Genomic DNA, 21073 nt, shown 5'->3' with positions numbered 1-21073 from the left:
GTGCTGCTCCCTAAGCTCCGCCCACCATGAGCCCTGCTCTTAGCTGAGCTCTGTTGGTTGGCCCTGCACGTCCGTTCCTCTATCAACGCAGCAGCGGCCTGTCAGTGACACTGCCCCACAGCACACCAGAGCTGGTGTCAGACATGCCGGACTTGGTGCTGCGCTGTGGCATGATCATCCTTTAAGCCTGCAGCCGCATAATGACGGTCTCTGATGGTGCTCATCAACAAACAGTTCTGCAGAACCGATAGTACATTAGGTATCGGTTCTGCAGAACCAGTGCGAACCGGCTGAATCCCACCACTGATGTTAATACATGCCCATTAAATAGGATAAGCAAAAGATGTACTATTGTTACTGATACATATTATTTATTTGCCTTTTTATAGTTCACTACTTTCAGTATAAAGTGCAAACATTGTTTTCCGGAGTGTGTGAAACCAGCCAAAAGGCATTTGATAAAATGTATTTGTTACCCTCCTCTGAGGCATAGTGTACTTCCAATAAATCCAAAGTACAGTTATTAAATATAAATGTATTATGGAACATCAATAGAAACTCTCATAGTGAAAAAATGGAATGTTTTCCATTATTTGTGCAAAAAAGTTTCCACCCAGTCTATTCTACATAGAAAAAGGAGGTGGAGTGATATGCATCAATTTCTATCCACTTGTTTATCATTATTTTTAACAAATTACCTTCTAATAAATACCACCTTCTATAAATTCACCAGATTTTATCACTTTTTTAATTGCCTAGATCAGAGGTTTTCAAACATGGTGCTCAAGGCACCATAATGGTCCATGATTTAAGGATATGCTTGGCTGAGCACAGATGATTGGTAATTAATCAACACCCATGATTGGTTATCCATCCAACACTGACTGTCAGAGTGCCTTGAAGACCACATCTGGGAAACCCTGGCCTGAATTGTTACCAGACGCAATACATTACAACCATCATGCTGTGTTATAATGCCCATTCTAAGCAACACAAAGCTCTGGCTACAACATACTTGCTTCCTAGTCTACAAATGGGTAGCTTCATTTACAAGTACTGGAAACAGACTGTGCCTATGATTGCTTTCAGCAGTCAGAGCCCCCACAGTTCACAGCATATATCTAAATTTGAATACTGCAGACACTTTTGCTTGCACACATCACAGATAAATAACCTTGAGAATACGAATGTGGAATCATTTTCCATTCACATATTGCTGTAAAATCAGTGAGTTCCCAAACCTTTTTTTTTTTTTTTTTTTTTAATTATGACACCCACATGTTATGATTCAAACCCACATGCACTGTGGCTATTACATTGATAAATAATTTGAACTGGACTTCTACTAACAACCTAAAGGCACCCCTGCAAGTGTCCCAAGGCACCCCAGGGTGCCAAGGAACACAGTTTGGGAACCTTTTCCTATACTTTATGGATTTATCAACCATTACACGAGTGAATCAGAATAAGGGCCTTAACATCTATGACCAACTAAAGACCACCAACTGTGCTCACTTTTAAATGCATGATATTGAAAGCATTCACCAGGGTCCCAGGGCGTGCACCCTACACAGCAAGCTCCAACATCGACTCCAGAGTGTAACTAACTAACGGACTAATTTTATTGAGACAGCTATAAAAAGCAGAAGTAATTCTTTCTGTAAGTAGGAGACATAACAGACAGCACCTAAGGTGTTATTTTATATGTTGTTTGTCCATATTTATTTGTTTCTTGTAATTTATTTTAGTATGCCGTCCAAAACGGTATCCCCGCTGGCTTGAAATAATGTCCAGATTGTTAATCGCAAAGTGGTACTGCCTTGGAGAATGTGGGCTGCCTCATGCATGTGGCTCTGTATGCTGTAAAGCCCGGAAAGTTTTGCGGCTCCAGGTACTGACTTACCAAAGGACTTGGGACTTGTTGGAGGGAGGCGCCTGGGTGGAAGGTTGGCTTGTAGTTAGCTTCTCCTAACGAGCATCAGGGCACTGTGTTGAACCTGTGTCTAAGAGTTAGCTATATGATAGTCTCAACACATGTCCACTGGGCTATGACTGGCCTGGACAACAAAGACCATAGCTCTAAAGGTGCCCATACACGTAAAAATCATTGCATGCAATTTGATCTAAAGCTAGTTCAAAAAGTATGTGCAGCACATACTTTTTGAACTAAGCGATGGGATGTGCATGGGAGCATGCATTGCATCGCACCCACAGAACGCACCGTGTATGTGCACCTTAATACAGCTGAATTCAAATTTTTAAATATTTTTTAGGTACTTGTGTATTATCTGGGCGCCCGATGTTGAAATTGTATGCCACTACCTTAAGCATGCGATGCGACGCGATTTGACGCGATTTCCCTTGAAGAGAAAATTGCGTCACAGTGTATGCTATTGTATGGTATACAATGCGACGCGATTTTGGCTAAATGCCCCCCATTTTTATATGTACAGGCACCCAGATGCCTGTTTCATATGTGAAATGGCTAAATGTCCCCCATTGTTAATGCCACCCCACTATCAACGCCAACCGGAAGTGTGGCGAGCGCAGAAAGCCCGCTAGGGGTGGCGGTACGCATCCTACGAACTTTTCATACCCCCACTATCCACGTCGGCGTGGAGTTGATTTTATTTAGTGTGGCGAGCGCAGCGAGCCAGAGAGCCCCGCGAGGGGACGCGTATTACTTCACATGTAATTTGATGCGCTCGCCGCGCTCCGGGCTCGGTGGCTCGCCACACTATATAAAATCAACTCCACGCCGACGTGGATAGTGGAGGGATGAAAAGGTCGGAGGATGCGTACCGCCACCCCTCGCAGGCTCGCTGCGCTCACCACGCTTCGGGTTGGCGTTGATAGTGGGGTGGCGTTAACAATGGGGGGCATTTAGCCATCAGGGTTGGTATACAATTAAAAATGGGGTCTGGGGGGCCATTTCACATATGAAATAGGCATCTGGGTGCCTGTACATATAAAAATCGCATTGCATGCAATATGATTGTATGCGATGCAACGCGATTTTAAGGTGCGATGAAAAAAATTGGGCTCCCAGATAATACACATGTACCTTTTTTTCTCCTCCAATTTTTTTTTTGACTTTTGCACAAAATAGATTTGATATGTTTTTCTAGTAAATACTATACACTACAGTATGTCCAAGTTGGTGGCGGCCGTTGCCCGCCAATACCACCTTGTGATTAACAATCTTGACATTATTTTAAGCCTGCAGGGATACCGGGGCGGCATACTACAGATCAAGGTAATAGCATTTATTCTGTCTACGAATTCATCTATATGGAGAGACTGCTCTTAATCCTAAAAAAGGAGAATTAATTGGCATTCCTTAAAAAAGCTCATCTGAGGACTTTGATACCTTAAATAAAGGTCATGATATATACTTTGGAAGTAGAGCATAGCTCCTGTGGAAAATATATTCCATTTTGGAACTTTTTAGGCTTTGATAACTAATAGCAATATATAAATATATATTTTACAAGGAATTTATTATTCATCAGAACGCACCGTGCTAATCCATACTTGGTTTTAAATAACTGTATTATATGTGTATATTAATTTGTGTCTATATTGTTATAAATAAAAATATTTTATAATTAAACTGAAACTCAATCTAGAAGCGCTCTCTAAGTAAATTGCAACATATAATACAGTAGATAACATTTAATATATATTACACTAGGTGATTCATCGCGCCATATGGGCACTCTTCACACCATCGTAAAGGGGCTCCGCCCCCTTAACCTGGGTACGTCATTATTGTGTGAAATATGGTTACTATTATATGGAGGATTCCCTGTTGTGGGTGTGGTAGCGAGAGTGGTGTGAGTGGGGGAGGGATGGGTACATTGGTACTGTAGGTGTTGCAGCAAGGGACCTGTGGCTAAGTCCCTGCTGTGAGTGGAGGAGGTGCAGGCAGCAGGGGGCTCTCTCTTCTGAGTGGCAGGCCCGGGACAAGTAACTCCCTAATGGCAGCCCTGGTTAGTTATTAGCCTGATCTGTTACTCTGTGACTCCGCCCAGCGTTATACACACACACACAGAGTGACAGATCAGGCTAAATATATGAGATTAGCTATTTATGTGGAGTATGGTAAAAATACATACAAAATTTTCTATTTATTTATTCTTTATTAGAGTGCACCCAATTTTATTTTAAGATTATTATATTGAATAATAAATTTGTATAAGTAATTTTTAGTTGATGTGCCTAGCACAGTTTTTGTATCTTTTTCTTTCCTTTTAGGTTATTGAAAGGGTCAAGCAATCTGTTATAAAATTGCTGCAAGGTTAACAGTACAATTTGACCGAGCACCAGACTATAAATATATTGGTTCCAGATTCCATCATCTATTCAAGCTGTGTGCAAGACAACTAGATCTGCTAAGACTCTTGTAACCTCTTCCTGTGGCTTCAATGTCTGCATTCACTGTGTTGATCCAGTTTGTGAAATCTGTTCCGTGCACCTATTTGGATTCTTCACATTAGAGACCAAATCTAATTTGTCTAAGTCACCCCAGGCCGCAAGGCCACCCTCATGCCCATCTCGCATTCATCATCTTATCAGTATTATTACAAAACTGCATGAGAGTAATCAATAGCCCTAGTTTCACTCCTAATTCATAAGCCAGTCCTAAGGTTCCTTATTCCAGAGACCTGAAAAAGTACTAATATAAACATGAACCAATAAAAAATACAATAAAAATAACCAGCCAATAAAATAAATACACAATTGCACTACAAGTTAAAGTGAGTCTATCATACATAGGCACAGCTCATAATTAAAAACATTCTTATAAGATCATAGTAGTGCGATATGAAGGGGTCAATTTAATTAGACAAAAAGGGGGGCGAGTTACTGTTATACTGATGCTACATGAAATCGAAGATGACCTTATCTAAGAGTTTAGGTTGGAGCAGAAAAGGGGGTCATGTTTGAAACTTTCAAACACTGTCTAATAACCCTTTGCAGTAAAAAAAAAAATTTTTTTAAATTCAAACAGTCTGGTTTAAAGTAATTGTCTTTTTTTTTTTTATTCATGTTGAATGATGTTAATGTTCTTATTTTAAAGTGGCTCACCATTGGATCTGCTACTAGCGCTAGGGCTGTTGAGTCTGACTAAATGTTGGACCTGAAAGGCTTAAGGGTTTTAACAAGATTTAAGGCGGATATATTCTTCAAAGGAAGAACAACACTAGAACACAAGAACATCCACAGAAAATAGAAAGAGGTTGGTTAAAAGGAAATTTAAGGAAAAATTATCTCACAAAAAGGCTAGAGGATAAGTGGAATAGTCTTCCATCAGAGGTTGTAGGGGCTAAGACAGAACAATTTAAACATGGTTGGGATAAGGCATAAGGCTATCCTTACAAAGAAAAAAGGACCAAATACATTTGAGGTTACCAAAAGGCTAAAAAGGACAGAATAGACAAGCCAAGTGGTTCTTATACGCCATAAAAAAAAAACAGTTTCTATGTTTAATATTAATATTGTGATGCAATGGACCCGATTTTTACATTGGGTCCAATGTTAAATGCCCCCCAGACCCCATTTTTTATTGTATACCCACCCTGTTCATACCCCCACTATCCAAGTGGGCATGGAGTTGATATTATATAGTGTGGCGAGCACAGCGAGCCACCGAGCCCGAAGCATGACGAGCGCAGCGAGCCCTGCGAGGGGTAATGGAATACATTTAAGTAATCCGCGTCCCCTCGCCACACTATATAAAATCATCTCCATGCCCACTTGGATAGTGGGGGTATGAACAGGGTGGGTATACAATAGAAAATTGGGTTTGGGGGGCATTTAACATTGGACCCAATGTAAAATCGGGTCTCAGGGACCATTTAACATTGGATCCAATGTAAAAATCGGGCCCATCGCATCTGATTGTATGCCTTAAGTTAAGGCATACAATCAAATAATCGGGCGCCCAGATAATACACAAGTACCTTATTTTTTTTATATTTGTTTGTCTGTCTGTGTGCCCCCTTCCCATGTGTATATTAGCATATGTGATATATGAATTTAATGGATTTTTAAACCAAATGAAAGTATACATGATTTATAACCTAACCCTTATATATGGGGCTTAACAATGCAAATATTTAAGCACAGAATAAAAGTATATGCATTTTTAAAACCATACTGTTTAGGTGTTTTTACTAATAATATTAACTGGTGCTAGACATATATTATATTACAATGTTGTCCCCAGACACGGGTATGCGCGGAGTACATCCTATTGTATTCTAGTCTCTACAGGGTAGTTATAGTATACCTATCTACTCAGATGCAACCATATACTGTATGCTGTAGTATACAGTTCAGTTCCACACACACCCTTCAATGTAATAGTACATGACCTTGTTCACAGGATAAAATAGAGAGCTGTACTTGAGCGTATATAATATAGGGGATGATTCGAATTAAAACAATGTGAAGGGAGCTGCCGGAGTGATTATCTTTGTTTTGAATAGTTTTTTTTAACTTTACTGACCAGGAGAGCATTTGAAAAGCAGAGCTTGTTCTGTAGCCGACAGGCGCTAGTGCATTATTTCGCCGTTTAGCAGAAATCTGGAACCCGGGAGAAAGAATTTGCTGATCTGTTGCTAGTCTTTCTTTCTCATTGTACTGAGCTTTTACAATTAAATTTAATGTGACTTACAGTATCTATTTGTTTTCATTCAACAGAGAACCTTGGAAACTATGGGCAACAGTATAATACTAGAAAGTCTACAATGTGCCCAGTCTTTTATTAGAGTCCATTCTTCGTTTTATACTAGTTTGCTAGGTACTGTCAATGCAGAGATTCTAACACAAAAAGTAATACTTAATGTGAGTTTTCACATTACTGTTTCTGGTAAATGAATATATACCAAAAGCTCTCTAAGTCAGACCCAATTCCCCTTCAGTTCCCAAAGCCAGGAGAACTCACTTACAATTTGGCACTAGATTTTTACATGCAATATACCGCATGCTACTTATGGTATGTAATACTGCTCCCGGTGAGATGCAAGTGGGGGCAGGAGAATTTAAGAAAAAAAAAACATTTAAATGAATGGGCAGCTGCTGATTGGCTCAGAGAGCTCTCTCAACCATGCGGGTAGGGGTGCTGCTTGAGGAGTTGCCACGTGCAGTGAAGAGATGGCCGCTGTGGTCAGCGTCTGTATCAGATGGCAATTTTGCAATCTAGCTTCATCAGTGCTGATCAATACATAAATCTTGACACATCGTTTCCAAAAGCTTAACAGTAATCTCGCTATATCGCGTATTTTACCCTAAAACGGTCCCCGGGGACTCAGCTTTTAAAACTAAAGGGGTCCCCGAGGTCGCGCTGTACTAAACCTATGAGCCGCCGCTGTGAGCCAATCACTACAGCGGCCGCCGGGACCCAATCATTGAACAGTGGCCGCCCGGCAGCCAATCACTGTAGGTTTTACAGGTTGCTGCCGCTGCGCACCCTAAAGCCGCGCGCCCTGCATTTTGAGAGCAGGTTACAGTTTCAGTCACTCTGCGACCGCGTCCTTCTGCCTCCCCCCGCCATGTAAGTTCATTCCGCTGCTGAGAGCAGGGAGAACAGGATGGGATTCGGCTGTAACATCAGCTCTCAGCAGAGTAGGTGAGCGGGCTGTCAGGGTGGCGGGAGACTGGATGTGGCTAAAGCAACTCAGAGCAGCGTGTCAGCTATTCCAGCCACATCCAGTCCCCCGCCGTGCTGATAGCCCGCTCACCTACTCTGCTGAGCAGCATGTCAGCATTTTTCCAGCCCTTGGGCAATGAAACCCTCTCCGTGGCAACAAGCGAAAAATGCACCCTCTCCCCCGCCTCATGGGGAAACCAGCAGAAAACACCCCCTCCCCTGTGGCAACCAGCATAAAATGCCCCCCCCCCCCCAGCATGTAACCCCTGCAAGGAGCATATAACCCCTAGCAACAAGCATGTAGGTAAGCAGCACTTATGTGCTGTAATGTGTACTGGGCATTACAGTGTGTGTGCTGTAATGTGTACTGGGCATTACAGTGTGTGTGCTGTAATGTGTACTGGGCATTAGAGTGTGTGTGCTGTAATGTGTACTGGGCATTACAGTGTGTGTGCTGTAATGTGTACTGGGCATTAGAGTGTGTGTGCTGTAATGTGTACTGGGCATTAGAGTGTGTGTGCTGTAATGTGTACTGGGCATTAGAGTGTGTGTGCTGTAATGTGTACTGGGCATTAGAGTGTGTGTGCTGTAATGTGTACTGGGCATTAGAGTGTGTGTGCTGTAATGTGTACTGGGCATTAGAGTGTGTGTGCTGTAATGTGTACTGGGCATTAGAGTGTGTGTGCTGTAATGTGTACTGGGCATTAGAGTGTGTGCTGTAATGTGTACTGGGCATTAGAGTGTGTGCTGTAATGTGTACTGGGCATTAGAGTGTGTGCTGTAATGTGTACTGGGCATTAGAGTGTGTGCTGTAATGTGTACTGGGCATTAGAGTGTGTGCTGTAATGTGTACTGGGCATTAGAGTGTGTGCTGTAATGTGTACTGGGCATTAGAGTGTGTGCTGTAATGTGTACTGGGCATTAGAGTGTGTGCTGTAATGTGTACTGGGCATTAGAGTGTGTGCTGTAATGTGTACTGGGCATTACAGTGTGTGCTGTAATGTGTACTGGGCATTACAGTGTGTGCTTTAATGTGTACTGGGCATTACAGTGTGTGCTTTAATGTGTACTGGGCATTACGGTGTGTGCTTTAATGTGTACTGGGCATTACAGTGTGTGCTGTAATGTGTACTACTATGTGACCACACCACTTCCCCCAAAAAAACATGCCCTAAATTTTTAGCGTGCGCCTTCGGCGCGCACTGTCCCTGTTTTCAGGTTTATATAGTTTCTAGTATATATATGTATCTTTATGCGAGTGGGCCAATTGATACTTACCCCCCCAACCCACAAGTGCCATGCTGGGGAGAAGGGGAGAGGAGGCTTTATTCCGTTGGGACCCAGAAAAGGTCCGGTTGGACCCCAATTTTTAGAAGTGAAGGGTCCCCGGGACCCACTTTTTTGGGTGGTTTTCGCGAACACTGAATGTCAACAAGAATGTGTTTAAAATCCTGACTGTTTTGTGGTTTTGCAGCTCCATGTAGTTGAGGGAGAAATGCTGTGTGCCATTAGCTGAGCAGCACCTGACAATTTCCCTCCATCCATCACGTTCACAGCAGTCAGCTGTAGCATAAACATCACTGTGTAAAAACACATCTTGCCGAGAGAAGAAACTGCACTTGGAGATTTATTATACTCCAACAACAAATAACAAATAAAGGGACTAGCTCAGGTTGCCCAGCAGATTACGCGATTTTCAGCAATCTGCACATACAAAACGCAATTCACAGAGAGATAAGGGGTGGCAGCGGAGCATTCAAACGTTTTTAGGGTGCGGTCTGGACAACGCAGGCGTGTCTGGACTGTTGGAAGTTAGGGCCCGCTGCGACCAAAAAAAATTGTCAGTCTGCATCTGGCTCCGCAGGCAGCTAGGGGGCAGCCAGTATTGTGCGAGTGTTTCGCCATATAGCAAAGCACTAACATTTCAGGGATCCAGCATGCGGGGCAGCCATGCGATTTGCCCGATATCAGATGATATCTCGGCCCGATGCAATGGAATCAGGTGAATTAGGCCAAATCACAGTAGTCTATGGCCACCTTTACTCAAACCATCTTCGTGAACAGTATTGTCTGCTGATACAGCAATGTTTATGTACACTGTACTCTGTCACTGTGTCGGTGCTTTTGCTTCTAAATGCTTTGTACACTATTCACCAGCAAAGCGAAGAAAAGACAAGCGGGCACAATGTACTGGGGGCCAAGCCTGCTTTATTATCATATGGGGTGGGAAACTAATATGTGCAAATTAGGAGGAAAATTAGACAAGGTAATGCGCTGTTGCTGACGTTCCCATGCCGTCACATTTACTCTAAATGAATTAAACCCATATAGCATTATCATCTATATATGTCCGCGAGTCTCCGAAACACTGCCATCTGCTGTCAGAGTAAAACTACATCTCTCTCTCACACATGCACAAACACAGAAGGTAGCAGACTAGCTTTCAAAGCTTTTGCTTCGAGCGGGCTTACTAGTACATACTATATATAAATACTAAACGTATTGAAGGATGTGTAGACATGTCAACACCAGAATGTCAACATGGTCCAAATGTCAATAATGATCATGTGAACACTGATTGTGAATGTCAGTAGATTTACATTTAGGTGGCAATTAGGATTTTAACATTCAGACCATGTTGACATTACGTATCACACCCTCTCAAAGATATTACCTTTAATTGTAAATCATTCCCTTGATGGAGGCCTCATGTCCCTGACAGATCACCACTATTTCCCCTTCTTATTAAAATGTGTTAGATCACAATAAAGCCATCAGTTCTTTTTCCCATAACCTCCCAGGGTGCCAATATCTGGCATAAATGCCAGATACCTGTATTGGCATACAGGGAGGTTGCCAATTCAGCATGTTAAGCCCCATATACAGTACCGATATCGGCGGCAGCTGAGACCCAATGAGAGAGGAGGAGGAACTGTCCGTGAGCATCGCACACATCGTACGGAAGCTGAAAGGCAACAAGCTGCACTGCCAGCTGGAAAGGGAGGCTCGGGGATGTCTGCTTAATCCAGATGTAAAACTGGAGACACTTAATGAAGATATCAAACAATATCTGAAGGCATCAGTTTTTTCAATAAAAAAAAAGAGAAGACAGGCCTTAAATACCCAGAGGTGAGACTGTCTGGCATCCTTGACAAAGGGAGGAGACTCCTGAAACGTGTTAGGAGCCAGTGGGAAGCCGCCGCCGCCACTCAGACCGCAATACCAGAAGTCGTGTTTCCGAACTTCCGGTCACGGACGGCCGCGCCACGGAGAAGGGATGCTGTAACATCTGAAGAGGAGACAGAAGGCTGGACTATCAAGGTGAGATTAGGGACAGATAGGGCCACCTGGACTCAAGTGCCGGACACGGTCCTGTCTCATCCTGCCCCGTGGGTTATGGTATAAAAAATCTACAGTGTCTAGGTCTACAATCATATGGTCGACAGTCACAAGGTCGACAGGGTCCAAAGGTTGACAGGTAAAAGGTTGACAGGGACAAAATGTCAACATGAAAAAGGCCGACATAAAAAAGGTTTTTAATGTTTTAATGTTTTTAGGGTGTCTATGTCTACATAGGTCGACATGGACACTGCTAAGTGTACTGCATCCCCTCGCATGGCTTGCTACGCTCTGCACACTATTTTATTCGCCCTCCACGCCCTAGTGGATGGTAGGGCATGAAATACCGCCTGTCGGCTCAAAATTTTGTAAAAAAAATGCATGTCGACCTTTTGACCATGTCAACCTTTAGACCCTGTCGTCCTGTTTTCTGTCGACCTTAAGACCCTTTGAGTGTCAAGCCATAGTGGTCAACGTTATGACTGTCGACCTAGAGTCATTCTATGATCAGTCCAGATACCGCCCCGTGGACCCACCATCATTTGCTCGAAGAAAGAGCTGTAAACATTGGTTTACTCATATTTTAATCATTTTCTTTGCTTATCCCATTTTACTTTATTTTATTTTTGTTGTCATATCTGTGGCCACGCATATACAACACATTTTCTACACTTTTTTCTATTTTATCGTTAAGCCTAAATCTCAAAAGCTGCTACATAAGAGCGCAGAATACACCTTTTGCATTATTCCATATCCAACAGGGGAGCGACATCCTGCAGCCACAGCCTGGCCATCGTTAACGAGAACCTTCCTCCTCTTAACATGCAGGGCGAGGGAGGGGGTAATTAACGATGCGCGAGGGTTCACAATCTTAACATGCTTAAGTTTACACACTAGGGGATATTGTTCACAATACCGCTCAGAAAGCTCTGAGTGATATTGTGAACAGCATCGCTTAGTGTGTATGGGACTTTAGACTAAAGCTGGGAACACACTATATGAGAGGTTTTGGGGGGGGGAGCCTACATCACCAAGTGCACACACACTTGCTGATGCTGACAGCATGTGACGGCAGGAGCGATGCTACATTCTTGCTTACAACATCCCCCATCTGCCCTGCATGTAGGGAAGGATTCACCAATGTCTCACAGGAGTGTGCATCATCAGCGACATAGTGAACGATGTGCCCGATATGTTGGTCTGATCCAACAGATCAGGAATATATCATCTAGTGCAGTGGTTCCCAAACTTTTTGAATCACGGCACCCTGGAATATTAAAAAAAAAAAAAAAAAAAAACGGCTCCCCTAGGATAAAAAAAAAAAAAAGTTTCTTATCGAGAAATTTAGAAAAAGATATTGAAGTAAATAAATTGTGTTTATATAGGTCATCCTTATGTTTAATTATGTAAAGGGGAAGGACAGGATTCACTTATGTTTGTTCATATAGTTTACAATGGACAGCCATAAGCTCTGGTTTTGCCTATTACAATGACCATAAATGAATTTCTCCTAAACCACCAACCCGAGGAACCCTGCAAAGGTCCCAAGGCACAAAGTTTGGGGACCACTGATCTAGTGTATACCCAACTAACCAAATAACACCGGAAACTGATTCTAGCAACCCATTTACAGCCCTGGCTCACATGTGAGCTAGTCATACTCTGGTACACTATAACCTCCTGATTAGAAATCACCCGGTTTTGCCTTGTAAATTCGGATATCTAATATAGTGTTCATTCTAGCACCTACCATATTTAAAAGCCCATGCAGTTCCTCTTCCCTGCCTGGGGTGTCGCTGTCTGCTGTAGTGCTTCTAGCACAGTGTGGTCTGTATATCAGCACTGATATGCAAACTAGACCAGTGCTAGAAACACCACAGCAGAAAGCGACACCCCAGGCATGGAAGAGGAACTGCATGGGTTTCCAAATGTGGTGAGTGCTAGAATGAACACTATAATATATAGTTCTTTATATAGTATTTATTTAGAATTTGTATGCACAGAGAAAATACAGATACAGTAGCTCAATTTGTCACATGTAGTTAGAAAACCATGTGAGAAAGCAGAGACCAGAGATACTGTACAGTCGAGATAGAAAAAAAAGCACAGTATACAGAAATATATTACATTGTACAGTTGGTCAATATTTGTTCCTACTTACAAATGTTTAATAATGCACCGTAGCTGGAAGTTTTGGAGTAAATGACCAAACCATCTGTAGGTTGGTTACAAACAGCTTTTAATCTTTAAAACAGACACAGAAACTATGTAGCTGGAGTGCATAAGTTTGCTCCAGTAACTTGGCACTGCTGATCATCCCTCCCTTTCCTGTCACATCAGCAGCAGAGGTAAACTTTGGAACAGTAAGGATCTGGGATTGCAGTACAAAGTACAGAGAATGACTTAAGAATAAGCTATCCTGACATCCGAGCCCTGCCCGATGGCTGCAGGCTGCACAGATTCTCAGTGGAGGTCACAAGAAAAAGGCTGCCACATGGATAGACTAGGCACAATAACGCCTGAAACCAACTCTCTGGAGTGTGGTAAATGCTTTAAAAAGAAGAGAAAAGAGGGAATGAGGAAATGTACAAAATGTTGCAAAGAAAATACATTTAGGTAGTAAGCTACTACAAAGAAACTGCGGAAATAGTTATACCATATTTTTCAGAGTGAGCAGTTACTAGCAAAAAACAAATGTGTCTTTATTTTTAATTTAAAGCAAAAACTCTTTTTAAATCATATCTTCCAACTGACAACAGAGTCAGACGCAAAGGAATCAATGCACATTTTTGGACTTATATCTGCAACATGACCCAAAAGGACTCTAAAATCAGCCTAAATTTAACTAAAGAATTTATTTGCTGAAAAAACTGGTTATGCCCCTTATACCACTTTCAAATCGCAATGCCGGGTCGGACCCGGGTTGCTTATTATACCGAGGGCGACCCGGGTTTTACCCTTGTTATAACCTCGAATTGCCAGGTTGGTCAACCCAGGATATTAGGTGTGGTGCTTTCACACCACACCTTGACCCGGGCCAACACTGCAATTACCAGGTTTATTTTTGTGATCTGAAAAGGAGTATAATACCGCTTTCAGACCGCAAACCCAAGTCCAAACCAGTATTTTAAAAAAGGGGCCATCCTAGCTGCGACCCAGGTCAGACTCTTTTTATACCCCTTTCACACTGCACTTCAACCTGGGTTATTCCGCGGTTGGTCGCTTACACACTGAACCAGGGTCAACCTTGCAAAACCTATGGGTGTCATTAAAAATGTACTTTTATCAGGTTCACAAACATGATGTCACAAAGGAAACAAAGGTGATGGGTGGGGACTGTTCACAGTAGCCACAGGATTCCAATATCTTAGCTATGTTTTTGTAAACCAAAGCGTCTTTTACTGTTCCTGTCATTTGTCTGCGGATCCTCTCCCCTTATTTTCAGCATTTCCCTCACCTCCTCGTCTAACTGAATTGAGGACATGGTTGTGATACTGCTGGAATCCTCCCTCAGACATGTGCTCTGCAGTGCGGTGCTTGTTTTGCCAGGCTCTGGCTGCTGACCTTTTCAAAGAGACAGAGGAATCATCCAATAGCTACTGATGTATCAAAGTTTCTACAGAAGACTGTAGATAGGATTTTACAGACTGTATAGGAGGATAGCTAGAAGCTGATTGAATAAAATGGACAACATATCCACTTGAGAAAAGGTTGATACACCTCCCCCATAGCTACTTTCCACAACGGAGTACACAATATTACGGTATATAAGAATGAGAGTCAGATCAGGATTTGAGTAAGTAGTTTCATTAGTGAGGTCACATTTGGAATAAAGAATGACTATGGGCAGTATTCAATGAGAATATACTCCGTGCATGGCAAGCGTTTTTTTTCTCTCGCCATGCACTCGCCGTGTTTTTGCGGAGATTCCCCATGTTTGGAGATTCTCCGTCACGGGACTTTAGACAGTATTCAATGTGACTGAGACTCACCGCCCCTCGCGTCGAGTCTCAGCCAATCCGGCGTCATGAGGTGACTGCCGCAGGGAGCCTGAGGACGGCGGCAGGGAGATGGAAGTCTCCCTGCCTGCCCCAGAATGTATGTGGGGGGGGGGGGGAATGTGGGCTCCCCGGGAGCCAGGCAGCCCCCCGGGAGAGCCAACAGGGGACCGGGTATTCACTGCACCCGATCGTGCATATGTAATGATCGGGTGCAGTGAATATATGAATATCTAATGAGCGGCTCTCGGCTCCTGGACCCCTGCTGGCTGCTAGGTGTAAAAAAAAAAAAAATATATATATATATATTTTTTATTAAATATATATTCATGTGCTGTAAGCACATAAATAAAAATAGCATGCCCCTTTTCAGAATAAAATTCCTGATTTTTTTACACCAAATAAAAAAAAAAAAAAAAAAAAACATTATTTTAAAAGTTCACATTCCACTTCACCATGAAAAAATGGCGAGTGATACACGGAGAGGCACGGAGAAATTAACCTAGAAATTTATTCACCTGTCTTCTCATTGTATACACTCATGGCGAGTGACGGCGAGAGACAGCGAATCTCAATGAAAAAATCCTATCGACAAGACACGGCAATAGGCAGCGAGTATCAGATGGAGAATCATCCATTATTCACTGTTCGCCGACGGCGAAAATAGCACATTGAATAGGGTTGTTCGCTTTTTGAGACCAAAATTCTCCGAACAACGCGAAAAAAGCAGAAATTCGCCATAAAACACAGCGAATTTTCCTCATTGAATACTGCCCTATGTAATGTGTGAGACAATATTTCAGGAATGTTACAAATGAGAAAAAAAAAAAAAAGCCATATATCTTGCCTCCCTCTTGTATATATGTATCTCTTTTCTTAGCACATACCTGTATCTGCCAATTTCAGCAACATTAAATTACAGAAGGGAAAATGCATACTTTTGTGTAAATTAATAAAGAAACTAGAATTCTAGGACAGATCATTAACCACACTGAGCACAAGACCACAGGCCAAGTGCTAGTGAATAGGTAATGGAACGATTACTAGAATAAGCAATAATTCCTAATCTGTACACAAATATTTACACAGATAGTAGCAAGAAGAGGTACTGTACACACATATATGCATTGTTGCAGACTTTTAAAAAAAATACAGTTTTTCATTTACCTGTTATGCACTAAATTCAAGCACAAAACCCCAATAATGTATCTTTAATGACTACCTTGTGTTGTCTTACTTCCCTAAGGTCTTCATTTCAATTCCTGACCATGGCACTGTGTGTGAATTGTGTTTTTTCTCCCCAAACCACTGATACCCAGGTTAACGGAATTTAAAAAAATAGCCATACCAAGTAAGAACATTTCGTTTTCTTATATGGTTACCCCCTTTCATTCCTAGCTATCATATTTGTGTAATTGGTGTGAGGAAGTTACAAAACTTGCATTCTCAAGCACAGCCCTGGCCAAAGAGGTGCATAAACAGGGTTTTTGCCTATGGTGTAGGATGAGGGTGTTGCTAGCCGCTAGGGCTAATGTGATATTTCTTGGCACCCCAAGCAAAATTCTCCATCCGGGCCCTCTCCTCCCTAGCCCCCAGGGCAGCACACTCTGAGCACTATGGTTAATAGTAGAGCCTAAAACTGTGTGTAGGAAGGGGGGGGGGGGGTCCCCAAGGATGTGGCTGTGTGTGGTAACAGAAGCAGAACAAAGTGCTTCTCTAACATGGCACAGTAAGCACAGCAGCATATTGTGATTGCCGGACAAAACCCCCTTCGAAAGGTGAGTGCAGCACTGGCCTGTATAGCTCGGTCGACAGTGACTAGATCCGGTCAACACGTTGAAATGGTTGACATACCATAGATCGACATTGAAAAATATACACAGGCTTAAGGTCGACATGGGCATGGTCAACTCCCACAAAGTCGACATGTGGTTTTCATGTTTTTGTATCTATGTCGACATGGACACCGTATACGCGTAGAGCATCCCCTCACTGCGCTCGCCATGCTTTGGGCACTGTGCATTGCTGCACATATTAGATTCTCACTCTTAAAGGTGCGTACACACGTACAGATTTTCTGTCTGATCTATCTGGTGGGAACAAAAACCTGGAAATGTATGGGAGCAAACGACAATAAAAAAATTGTTCCCAAACACTTGAAAACAGACAGTGATCAGCCAGACAAATTGTTTTAATCATTGTGATATAACAAATTTATCAAATCATATATATTTTTTCTGTTTTCCTGCATTTGGGTTGAAATTTGTGATTGTCATATGCTCCCATACATTTCCAGGTTTTTGTTCCCACCAGATAGATCAGACAGATAAATCTGTATGTGTGTACGCACCTTAAGTAAAGTATAAACCAAGTCGGTCTACACCAAAAAAACACTTGAAAAACGCATGTTGAATTTGTGGTGTCAACAATACCCATGCCGACCTTAAGTGGGTGTTGACCATTTCAAGGTGACAACGTAGTCACCGTTGACACAGGGACACTCCAGGCAGGTCTGTACTTCCTGATGCCAGATGCCTTACTCACTCAGTGTAACATCATAGCGTGACATTATTGGTCCAGGCCAACATAGGGCACTAAACCACCCTGCTCTGGCATTGCTCTAATAATATAAAAACAGCAATTATACAAATATTAGTTCGAGGAAAATCAGTAGCTAATTACCACTGATATTTATAACTAAATAATATTCAGTTTACACTGTGATTTAAAGTTCTAAAAGACTTCCAGCTTTCTTGAAAGGAAGTAGTTATTCCACAGGATAGTTTACTAAGTATACATACAGATAGTGGTAAATGCTCAAATTAGTTCAGTAAAACTTTTCAGGTGCATGCAAGGGAGGGGTTAATACTTAGTAAGTAACAAGAGATTGGTTCCCCCGGCACACTGAATGGTATTAGTAACCAATCTTGAACACTACATGATAATAGAATTCAGAGATATTGGTTACATATACCTGCGCAGTTTACTAAGTATACTGACATCTGATTATTAACGTCTTCTGATAACTATTATTCTTATGACTCAGCGCACAATACATAATTAACACACACACACACACACACACACACACCCTGAGTATTCAACACTGTGCAGAAAACAACAGCTTATCTTCCACTGTACAGAATCTGATTATATATTCTCTACACTGTTCTACATAAAACACTGGCATTATAGAAATTAACTAAAATAAAAAATCCCACTAGAACATGGAGTTTCTCTATAGCTAAACACAAACAGATCTTTTAGGACAGCCCTAGCCCAAACCCTATACTACTGCACACACAAGCAATGAACTTGTTACACCCACTGCTAAAACAAAAGCTCCACTCATCATGTCTATTTAGGTACAAACACTGTAATTATCACAGATGACATCTTTTGGTATACATGAAGTACTGTACTGTATGTCAACATTTCAGCACGAAAATGGCACATAGGGTAAATTTACAAAATGAAAACAGGTGATGTTACCCATAGCAATCAATTAGACTATCGTTTTCTAGGATGCAATAGAGAAATTATAGACTGTATAAGATTGATTGCTGTGGCCAGCAACACCTCTTTTCATCTATAGAAACTTTAGTTTCTATATGTCGATACATTTAATGTCGACATTGTAACCACCGACATAAGGTATGTATCCAATATTTTTTTGAGGCTTTTGCAAACACTTGTGGCTGATCATTATAGCCATGGGCGACTCCAGAACACTATTCTGCCCATTGGAATGCCGTGGTGAACCCAGTAGGCATAGAGCTGATTGTGGCAAATCACTGGCATGGGGGCATGTGCAGTGCAGGGGTATGGTTGGGAATAGGATAGTATACAGGGATTACAGCACGCCTGTCCCGGGCAGCACAATGGGATGCAGTCAGCAGAGCACAGCTGTGCTGTCAGGGGCTGCCCCCGGCACAGGACAATGACACAACTCCCAGAACTTTCCCATAGTGCCACGAAGTGTGCCCCTGTCCGACTACCGCACCTTGCTGAACACCTCCAGGTCATCGTCCTCATCAAAGCGCAGCGTGTCCGGGGAGAGCGGCAGGGGGGTGAGCAGCGCGCTGTTCCCCGGGGTGAGGCAGGCGGGAGACGCCGCTGGACTGGACAGAGACTCCTCTTCCATTGCTGCTGCTGCCCCGTGTCTGGCACAGCTGTTCTCCACTCGTCTGACAGCAGGTGGCGCTGCGCCCACCTCACTACTTCCCGGCCGTTCTACTGCGCATGATCGGAATGTCCGCAGGAAGTTTCCCGTTGCCTGGTAACACACGGCCGCTTTGATTGTGAGACTGAAAGAGATGGGCAAAACGGGTCACTAACGAGAGCTGGGATCCAGCAGTTCGTTTCGTAAAAAAGATCCGGATCTTAAAAACGGGTCGTCGGTTCACATTGAAAGAAGGGGTCATTTGATATTAACGCAGCATAATTTATTGCCATTTTTTTTTTTACTTTTTTTTTTTTTAAACAGTGAGCTGAACAAATAACCGATACATGACCGAGTAAAACACTGATCGATGGCTGGGTGCAGAATCGCCATCGATGGCAACCATCGATGGCGTCTGCACCGATGGCCATCCCTAGCAGCAGCAGCCTTGTTATTCTTTCTTTTACTTGCAGTAGCAGCACTGAACTCAGGGGTAGATTTATTGGGATGCGGTCATCTATTAGAATGAACTTAGGTCTATAGTCATTAGGTCGACCCCACTAGGTCGACTGGCAGGAAGGTCGACATGGGCCAAGGTCGACATGACTTAAGGTCGAATTTGCATAAAGGTCGACATGAGGAAGGTCGACTGGTCATAAGGTCGACATGGGTTTTACACTGTTTTTTGAGCCGACATGTGCCGACAGGCGGTATTTCATGCCCTACCATCCACTAGGGCGTGGTCGGAGATTAAAATAGTGTGCCGAGCGCAGCGAGGCACCGTGCCCGAAGCATTGCGAGCGAAGCGAGCGATGCGAGGGTCCGATTCTCATTGCCAACTGTGTCCATGTCGACTGTGTCGACATTCGGATCAAAAAACAGTGAAAAACCCATGTCGACCTTATGACCAGTCGACCTTCCTCATGTCGACCTTTATGCAAATTCGACCTTAAGTCATGTCGACCTTGGCCCATGTCGACCTTAAGTCAGGTCGACCTTCCTGCCAGTCGACCTAGTGGGGTCGACCTAATGACTGTAGACCTAAATGCAGTCTGACGAATGATCCCATTCCGATTTATTAGGCTTGGTGAAGTGATAAAGTGTCTGTTTTTTATCACCGGCCAATCAGCTCTTACCTTTCATTTTTCAAACCAAGCCTGTAACTTCAGAGTTAGGAGCTGATTGGCTGGAGATAAAAAACAGACACTTTATCACTTCACCGAGCTTAATAAATCTGCCCCTCAGTCTCCAGAGTTAGTACATCTCAGCTGCCACAGGTGGCAGTGCTGAGTTTAGGAAAATGCATAGTACAGTGGTTCCCAAACTGTGCCTAGGCTCGCTGGGGTGCCTCAGGACAGTGGCGTAAGTTCATCCCAGTTGCCCGGAGGCAAGACACATGTTGTTGCCCCCCCCCCCACACACCCCCCCCAATGCCTGATGGATATATATATATATTCTTGATAAAAGCGCCACGGCGACAGAGTGAGTCTATACTTTTACGTGCTTATATATATATACACAGTGGTTGGTAGAGCCAAGTGACCCCCCCAAAGGTTGGTGTCTTACTTACACTGCCCTGATGGTCACTCATCTCTGAGTCCTGCCCGGCTCCTCGCACGCTGACTGCTGTTTCTGCTGGCCTCGCCGCCTCAAACGCTGCAGTGTTTCTCACTCGGCTTCCGTCTCCCAGCTCCTCGCACTGCCGCAGCTGCATCAACCTCACTCGGTACTCGGCACCGTCTGCGCAGCCTCCCGCCCGACCCGACTCGTCACTGTTGGCTGGCTCACTAAGAGCAGTGAGTACAGCGTCAGCCAACCAGACAGTGACAGACGGGGGGGCACGTTACAATGCTGCATACAAGGTACCGCCGGCCAGCACCAGGCTGTAAATGCAGGAGTGACTGAGCGGAATATCAG

The 21073-nt window shown here is 43.2% G+C and overlaps 1 protein-coding gene across 1 annotated transcript in view; it reads right to left on the bottom strand.

Moving 5' to 3' along the window:
• The window catches only part of SNX7 (sorting nexin 7), a 109981-nt gene extending 90709 nt beyond the window's left edge, over positions 1 to 19272 (bottom strand). Inside the window, exon 1 of the mRNA XM_083157060.1 lies at positions 18998 to 19272. Within this exon, the coding sequence (XP_083013186.1) occupies positions 18998 to 19138 (141 nt within the window). The 5' untranslated portion in view covers positions 19139 to 19272. The remainder of the gene's footprint in view (positions 1 to 18997) is intronic.
• Between the last annotated feature and the right edge of the window lie 1801 nt (positions 19273 to 21073).

The sequence above is a fragment of the Crinia signifera genome, chromosome 8 (assembly GCF_055691185.1).
Source record: "Crinia signifera chromosome 8, ASM5569118v1, whole genome shotgun sequence".
NCBI classification, from domain to species: domain Eukaryota; kingdom Metazoa; phylum Chordata; class Amphibia; order Anura; family Myobatrachidae; genus Crinia; species Crinia signifera.
Note: the sequence above shows the minus strand (reverse complement) of the source record. Positions and strands in the feature narration are given on the sequence as shown.